At 34.9% G+C, this 9,540-nt stretch overlaps 1 protein-coding gene across 1 annotated transcript in view; it reads left to right on the top strand.

Annotated features, from left to right (window-relative positions):
* The window catches only part of LOC132187935 (cathecol O-methyltransferase 1-like), a 5,194-nt gene extending 2,448 nt beyond the window's left edge, over positions 1 to 2,746 (top strand). Inside the window, exon 2 of the mRNA XM_059602355.1 lies at positions 2,449 to 2,746. Coding sequence (XP_059458338.1) covers positions 2,449 to 2,746 — 298 coding nt within the window. The remainder of the gene's footprint in view (positions 1 to 2,448) is intronic.
* Positions 2,747 to 9,540: the final 6,794 nt, after the last annotated feature.

A 9,540-nucleotide genomic window follows, 5' to 3' on the forward strand; every position in this document is an offset into this window, starting at 1 on the left:
TAATGACAAAGTTTTCTTCCAAAATTGGCTGGATAGGAATGACATAATTGGAAGAAATTCTATTAAAAAGGTATGTGGTCTTCCAACTTTGCTTGTGTTTCTTACATACAAAATAGACACATAGCACTTTTATATATTGGGTTGGAGTAAATCTTTGTCCATGTATAAATATGCTCTTAAATGACCATTTGCCCCTAAAAGCTTAAAATGATAGGAAAAAGGTAAATTTAATAATTTAATGAATACTTTACATCCCTCACATGTGGGCTTAAAGCTTTTTTTAATAGGTGAGGCTCAACACATATAATATTTCATTTAAATGGGGTGAATTGATAGAATCAAAATTTGAACTCATGACCTCTAGCTCTGATACTATGTTAAGCTATTGGAAAAAGTGGTGATTTAAAATCGTATTAGAGCCAGAGGTTCTAACTTCGAATGTTGCCTTCGTCATTTATTACACATTTCAATTAAATATTCCACATGTTGAGTCTCGCTTATCAAAAATAGAGTTTGAGTTAGAACTTTTGTGCTTTTGATCTTTTATCAATGAATTTCGAAAGATTCCCGTTCAAAAAAAAAAAAAAAAAAAAAGAATTTGAGTCCACACATGAGAGGAAGTGTTAAAGTATTGATTAAATTATTAAATGATTTCTTCCTATTAGCTTAAATTTTTAGAACAAGTGGCGATTTAACATATGTAAGAATTTAATGTCTCATACGACATAAAAAGATTATTAAACTCCAATGTTATAAGGTTATTTAATCATAATCCTATTAAACTATTAGGTTATTTAATCCATTTGTCAAATAAGAGAAGTGGTTTTTTTTTTTAGCCTATACCCTATAAATTTACACAAAATATATCCATAAGTTTGGTGTAACTAATTAAGATGGTTAAGTGAAAGAACCTGTTTTGTAGTGTTTATATATACTTTCAAAATATAATAAATCATGATAATTAAGATGTTAGAATTTATAGAACATTAAGTTTACACATGTATCAGAGACGACTAAGTTGTAACTTTCATGAATTTCTATTGTACCAATATATTATTTTATACGTACGTATATTCTTATGCAAATCTGTTATAGAATTTATTTGTAATTAATTATGGCATGACCTTTTGAATATTTCAATTGTCACTGTGCCAATGTTCATGATTTTTGTGCGAACTATAACATCTGTATACTCTATGATTTTAACGTGTTTGAAACTTATTACTATATAGAACTATTATTTTTATACCCTATAAAACATAAAGGAGAAATATATATATATTTTTTTGAGTGTTTTGTTTTGTTTTGTTTTTGTTTTTTCTTTTAATTGGTGTTGCAAGTGTTTTTTTTTTTTTTTTAATTAATTGGTGTTGCAAGTTGTTTGTTAATGTTTTGACTTTTTTAGTAGAAAAAAAAAAAAAAAAACTTAAAGAGTGGATTATCAAACAATTCTTTTAAGCTAGTTGTTTGTTAATGTTTTGACCTTTTTTAGAAGAAAAAAAAAAAAAAAAAAATTAAGAGTGGATTATCAAACAATTTTTTTAAGCTAGTCCACTTGATTCTAAAAATATTGCACAGTTATGCCTAAAGTGCTTTTGGTGTGCAAAGTTATCAGGTGTTTTTTTTTTTTTTTGACATGTCCGCATAAGAGAAGGAGGAGAGGGGATTCGAACTGGTGACCTCCACTTCATGAGGCGTAGTCCACAGCCAATTGAGCTATCCATTGGGGACAGCGGGGTGGTTACTAACCACTAATAATCATATAATCACATAGCCCAATGGCAGTTACTGATTTTAGTGGTAGGCAAAAGCGGTTAATAACTGTGAACCAATTTATATATATATAATAACAAACTACAATATTTGTTCCGCCATTTAATGCAATAGATATTTTTGAGTTTAAATGTTTAAATCCATCACATATTTGAAATAACAATATCGTTAAGCCTAACCCCCTTATATTACAATATTAATGTTTTCGAGTTTAAACTGCAAATTGGGATAAACAAATTAATTAGATCATAATTCGAACATGTAGGCTGCCTCTTCCACTACCTAATCTCTGTATCATTCATGTGAGCTTTGCTTGTCCTACAATTTGCGTTGGGTGATTGCTCTTGTGTCTGTTTATAATTAAGTGATTTTGACAAAATTAACCTAATACTAAATAAATAAATATAACTATTGCAAGATTTTTGTTTTACTTATAGTTGTTGTCATTGTTGAGTAACATCATGTGGTGCATGGGATAGCCAGTGTAGTGAATTCCAAACTACTAAAGTTTAATTGTTCTAGATTCTGGTACATTCTTTTATGAATTTATTGTGAAACTCATGATATATATATAGTTAAGATCTTGGAATTTATATAATATTTGTAGATTTATTTACAAAGTATTGCTCGTACAATCCAGTACTTGTGCTGATTCTGGTCCGAATTCATTGATAGGTCCCAACTGAAAGATGCAATTCTTGAGGGAGGAATTGCATTCAACAGAGTTCATGGCATCCAGGTTTTCGAGTACTTCGGGTTGGAGCCCAGGTTCAACCAGGTTTTTAACGCAGCCATGTTCAACCACACAACCAATGTTATTCAGAACATCCTTGACTCCTACAAAGGCTTCCAGCAACTCAAGCAATTGGTTGATGTCAGCGGCGGTCTAGGAGTCACTCTCAACTTGATCACTTCCAGATACCCCCATATCAAGGCCATTAATTTCGACTTGCCCCATGTTATACAACATTGATGCAGCGTGGCTTAGTGGGCTGCAGCAAAGAACATCAATAAGCAGCGAATAAATAACCCCAGATCTAGATTTTATCAAAGATCTAAGAATTTTTCTAAAAACAGTAGATACTCTCTAAAGTTTAAAGGAAAAGAGGAATAAACTCAACTCTGAGTATTCTCATTAATCAAAATCAGTAATAATCAACAAATGTCTTTCTCTGGAAGCTATAAGCAAATATTTATAGCCCAAAACCCTAAACATAATAAAATATGACATAAATACTCCCAAAACCCTAAACCTAATAAAATAACACAATATTGACTCTCAAAACCCTAATCCCACTAAAACAAGGAAATAACGACGGCGTAACCTAATTAAAACACAGAAAATAGCAAAAAGGTCCCGCGTGCGCTCGATTGCAACACGTGGGCGATTGATCGCAGACCGAGCGCTCGATTGCAATACCAGACACCCGACTGTTATCCAATATGCATAAAAAAGGCACCACATTATCCTGGTTAATTTTCTCTTCTTTATATATATATACCAACAACGGAGGGGGAGGAAGCGCAGTATGTAGGAGTAGGGGAAGGGGATAGTTATGCAAAAGAACATTTAAATCAAAGCAGTAAAACCAGGCATGAGGCGGTAATGACAATAGTATAATGAAATTAAAGAACTGAAATTAAAATTAGTTGAGAAGCTGAAATCAAAACTTGAAAGTAATATTGATAAAATATCTTACAAAAGTAAGTAATAGAACTTACAGAAGTAAGTGATAGAAGAAGAGATACAAGAAGAAATCGAAATAAGAAAGCAGGGGAATGGCTAGAGAGCTTGGGTAGTAAGCTTCACCAGTTATAAGCTTTTGCCTTCCAATGGGGAGAGGGGAGCCGTTATATAAGCAAATTACAAGGAATAAAACAAAATACAATTATGAAGCAAATAGTGAAAAGTAGATTCCGCAGTACTGTGTAGTCCGCGGTCAAAAGTAAACAGTAGAAAGCATGCGCACTGTAGAGTCGACGCCAATCTGGAACAGTAAAAGTAATCAATCTGGAACAGTAACTGTCGGCACTGTAGTGTCGGCAGACAAAATATGAACAGTGAGTATGAACAGTAATCCTGCACAGTGTTGTCAGCAACAGTGAACAGTAAAAGTGAACAGTAGTTTAGCATAGTAATCTTCAAATAGTGGTGAATAGTAGTTCGGAGAATTTCTTTGAGAAAATTCTTGAAGAAGGGAGAAACCAGCCGTTATGAGCCAGTCTGCAAATCTGAACAATAACTAGCCGTTTATGGAACCAGTCTAAGGACCAAGAGCCGTTATGAGGCCATTCTTGAAGTTTGGAGAGAAAAGGCTGTTAAAAGCCAGTCTGGAATCTTGGAAATTAGTCGTTATGAGGCCATAAAATCACAAATCTTCTATCCCGGGATAGGGATAATAATCTTGGGAATCTTCAAAATATGGGGGAACCTGAATAGGACTTTGAGACGATGCTTCAGATTTTTCTTCTTCATCGTTGTTATTAGAATCATCATCAAGGGCAGCAAGGAGAGCCTTGATCTTTTCTTTCTTCTTTGAAGACTTCTTCTTAGAAGAACTGGATGAAGTAGTGGGAGAAGAACCAGGAAGTTTAGTCTTGTCTTCCGTTGGGGAAGTGGTGAAAGTACTGGGAGTTATTAAAAGAGGGGATTTAATCTAGGGCAAGGTAGGAGCTGTAGGGGTTTGAGTCAATTATTTAACAGAAATGACAATGCAGTCAACTAGTGAGCATTTATCCCACCATTTGGCATACCAATGTCCTTGGATTTTGTCTTCTAAAAGGATATATTGCCATTTCAGAATCCAAGGAATTTTGAATTTTTTAACAAGTGCAACATAGGGGGAAACTTGGAACCATAAGCATCGACTTTGTAAGCAATTTTAAAATTCTGGAAAGCTTCAATTAATTGGAGAGGAAGAATTTCAGGGAGAATTTCAAATTGCATCCACCACCTGGAGAACCAAAGAGGAAGAATTCCGCATAAATTTTTATCAAAATTAATAAACCAAGAATGGTCAAAGTTCGAGGATTCGTAAAGCAAAAATTTAAACCAAGCTTCAATATAATCATAATAAGTAAAAGGAATATTAAATCCGTTAAGGGATTTTGGAGCAGAGGGATGTACTCCCCATTCTTTTTCAGAAATAATTCTTTTAAAATAAACACTATGGAAAAGTAATTTATGAGGATTAATTTTGCAATAAATAGTCTTAAAAAAGACAGAATCAGTTTGACGCAAAATACTAGAATAATATGCTAAGTTCTTTCGAGGATGTTCAGGAATCCAGTGGAAATTAGGAGGAAAATAGGAGAGGGCAATATCTCTGGCAGATTTAGAAGAAGGTGATCGATTCATTTCAATGAAAAATAAATTCTGAGAATAAGGAAGATTCACATAGGTAGACGTTTTATCATACCTAACAAAAGGAGGACGGGGTCTTTGGGAATTATCCGCAAAGGGATCATAGGGAGAAGCAAGGGTATTGGAATAAGAAACCTGGTGGGAACCAGGGTTGAAGGGAGAGAATCTGTTGGTAATAGCAATCGAAGAAATAGGAAGGGAAGTAGCAATAGTAGACTCTGGTTTCAAGGCCAGAGCCTTATCCTTTTTGCTTGCCATTTTGGCACTACAAAAATTCAGGGGGAAAGAAATTAGGAATAAAGTAGTTAAAATCTTTAAAAACATGCAAAATAATGTCATAATTATTTTGATGCAGTGTTTTAAATTAGAAACAATAGTAATAATTGATAAGCGCCAAAATATTCATATTTTCAGCCCTTATCTTACATGTTTTAATCATTTGGTTCTGGTTAATTAGGTCATTTTACTTCCTTTTTGTATTTTTGATGTTTTTACAGGCTTTTGGAAGAAAGTGAAGTAAAACTAGGTGATTTGGGCTCAAAAAGAGAATATGGGAAAATTGGAGCTCCCTGGTACTGCGATCAATCGCAAGGTACCTACGATTGAGCGCAATACCAGAGGAGATGCTGCACGAGCCAGGCCAGGAGCGATCGAGCGTAGGCAAAAGAGGCATCGATCGCAGACGTGCAATCGAGCGTACACGGGCTGCGATCGAGCACACCCGTGCGCAGGAGGCATTCCAAGTGGCGGCTACAATGTCCCTATTTCCATATTAGGGTTTTTCAAACTCCAAATTGTAATTGGACTGAAACCCTGCGAAAACCCAAGGGTTTACAACTTTTCCAAGGACTTCTAAAGCCTATAAATAGACTCCTAAGCCTTTAGAATAGGTAGGCTGGGAGAAGGGAGAAGAATAGGAGCTCTCAAGTCAAGTCTCGGGTTTATTCTTTCTTTTCTTTTCTTTTCCTTTATGAAGATGTTTAATATCAACTCTATGTGTAGCTAACTTATTTAGTAGGGCTAGATTGAAGCCCTAGTTATGTTAAATTAATATTTCAATATTGGCGCCTTGTGATGATCATGTTGTGCTATTTAACTTGATTAATACCTGCTTGCATGAATTCCTCATATGTGTATGCCTGATCAACATGTGCATGTGGTATGGACTTGTTAGTTAGATCAATTTGGATGACCGAGTCCTGGGTTTAACTTAAGTAACAAAAGAATCCACACCGCGATTCTTGGGTTAATCAACATAGGGAACTAGGAGTATGTATCCATGCCCTAGGCCTTGTGTGTTTGTCGATTTCCATAGAACATATGCTTTTCTAAAGAACAACTTAGTATAGACATGCTAAATCCTTTAGGAAAGAAAAGAATTAGAGCATGGACCAAGTGGCTAATTCGTTGCTTAGGGAAATCAATAGCTTAAGGCGTTAGAGTTTAACCCTTAGGTTGGCAAACATTAAATATGCATAACTTGATCAAAGCATTGGCATATTGAAATACTAGTTTAATATAATTAGTGGTGGATATCAAAGCCCTGCCTTTACCCTTTATTATCATCTCATCAATAATCAATCTTAGTTTAGTTTTGCTTAAGGAATTTATTTTTAAATATAAATTCAGCAATCCTCGTGGGAATGATCCTGTACTTGCACCATATACTACTCTGTTGACCTTATGCACTTGCAGGTAAAACGTATAATTATTTACCTATTAATTTAGGTATATTTTTGCACAACAAGTTTTTGGCGCCGTTGCCGGGGATTGCGGCGAATTTTGTTTAAATTTATCTTCCTTTAGTTTTGATAGTTTAAATTTTAAATTTTAAATTTAATAATAGCAAAAAAAAAAAAATTCAAAAAGAATTTTTGTTTCCCTTCACTTTTCTATTTCTGTTACAGGTTGCGGAGTGGCATTCTATGATTGCGATCAATCGTCAGCCAAGTGCGATCAAGCGCACTGCGATCGAGCGCAGTTCCAGAGAGCATCCGGACCAGGCAGTGCTGAAGCTGCCAAGTTCATGCAAGGTCGTCGATCTCAAGCCTCAACCGTTTTTCCCCTCGATCCTGAAATTGAGCAAACAATTCGACAACGACCTAGAGATAAAGAAGGAGAAGAAATAGTTAAAATGGAAGACATGCCAGAAAATCCAATTGGGCCAAGACCCCTAGAAGCAAATCCACCACGAGTGAGGAGACCTATGAAGCAAGCGTACGTGCCAACAAACCTCCATCAACCCTCATGCATAGCATATCAACCGGAGGTGGAGGGCAGTTATTATATCTCTCCCCAAATCCTCAATGCATTGACCCACTTCAGAGGCACAACAACTGAGGATCCCAACTTGCATCTCAAGGAATATTTTGACTTATGCAAGTTGCAAAATGTTCAAGGCCTCACTCAAGAGAGACTCAGGTTAGTTCTTTTTCCTTTTTCTTTGAAAAATAATGCTAAACTGTGGTACAATTCCCTGCCTGCAGAATCCATTCATACTTAGGAAGAATTGACCACCAAGTTCCTGAAGAAGTTTTTCCCAGCTCAAAGGACAAGGCAACTTAGAAGGGAGCTGCAATCGTTCCAACAAAGAGATGGAGACCCTTTCTTTGAAGCATGGGATCACTTCAATACGATGCTCCTTAAGTGTCCAAATCACAACATATCTCAAGATGACCAGGTACAAATCTTTTATGAAGGGTTAGATGATTGCAACAAGGGTGTTGTTGATACAGCTTGTAGTGGTGTGCTGATGGAAAAGAGTAGTGAAGAAGCCATAAAGCTTTTTGAGATGTTGAGTGAACACACCCAACAATTTCCATCTAAAGGGAAAGGCATATACGAAGAGAGCACCAATGGAGGAATTCAGGCTCAAATGGCTGCCATGGAGAAAAAGCTGGACATGTTCATGAAGGCTATGACTAATCATAGCAGTGCTCCTGTTACACAAGTCAAGGTATGTGCCATATGTTCTCATTTAGATCATGTTACTGAGAACTGCCCTTTGTACTCATCTGCTGATCAGGAGCAAGCCAATTATGGGGAACAACACACTTATCCTCCCAAGAACAATCCTTACTCCAACACTTATAATTCAGGGTGGCACAACCACCCTGATAAGTGCCAAATATTGCATATTTAGACCCCTTTATTTACATTAGTTAATCCTTTAGTTGTGTCGTTATTTAATATTTTGTGCTAGTTTTGTGTTTTTAGTATTTTGTAGGTCGTTGAAGAAAAACTACAGCTTTAAAGGGAAAAATGCGAAGTTTGGAAGAAAGCATACTTTGAGAAGACCTAGATGATATGGTTAAGTTTAACCAAATCCAAGAAATGGGTAAATCGGATTAAGGATAAGATTGGATAAAATTTCGAATTGGATTCAAATTCAGATTCTACACGTCTCAGTATTTTGACCATAACTTTTCGTTCACATATCCGATTGAGGTGATTCAAGTGGCGTTGGAAAGCTAACCCAAAATAATACAATTCATTGTGAAATAGGATTTTCCTAATTCGGACGTTTACTATTCCAAAATCGTCCCGTAATTAAATGGTACAAACCTGGACGAATTGTATCCGATTTCAACTTGTAAAACCCTAAGTTTTAGGTCTATAAATAGGGAATTATCAGATTAGTTGAGGGGGCTACGAATTTGAAGATTGCAGAGGAGAAAGAAGAGAGTTTAAGGTTTTCCTAACTTTTGAATCTCTACTTTGTGATTCTTATTTGTAAGTACTCAATTTTACATTATGAATTCAATCAATTTTGTTTTGTCTTTCAATAACATGAGAGGCTAAACCTTCAACTAAGGTTGAAGATGAAGCCTCACTTATGATTAGCAATTTTGTTTCATGTATGTAATATTTCCCAATTTAATGGTTTAATTGCTCTATTGTTTTACTTCTAATCAATTGGATTGAATAACTCTTGGATATCTTTTGTGATTCAAGGATACACTTGATGATTTAAGATTATTCAATATAATTGATTGCTTGGTTTTCTTTGTTAAAAATTGGATTTCCCCTGTGATTTATTCTCTGGATACAATTGATGTTTTGATAAAGATTTGATATTTTCTTGTGATTTACGGATACAGTTAATGATTTGATCGAATATTGGATTTCTTTTGTGATTTGGGTTATGAATGGATACATGGGATCTTTTGATTAATTCTTTGAAGCAATAGTAAAACAAACTTAAGATTTATATGTGAGAACTTTGGGAAATATTATAGATCATGAAATTATGTTGTTATGAATTTGTGAGTGTGGATTCTGAAACTTTAGTGTTTCGTCATAAGATTTCAATCACTTTAAATTGCTCATGCTTTTGTTTTTTTTCATTCAAACAGAAAAATCTCTCAAAAATTTGGAACTAGATTAGGATTTAATTAATTTAG

The sequence above is a fragment of the Corylus avellana genome, chromosome ca7 (assembly GCF_901000735.1).
Source record: "Corylus avellana chromosome ca7, CavTom2PMs-1.0".
Lineage (NCBI taxonomy): Eukaryota > Viridiplantae > Streptophyta > Magnoliopsida > Fagales > Betulaceae > Corylus > Corylus avellana.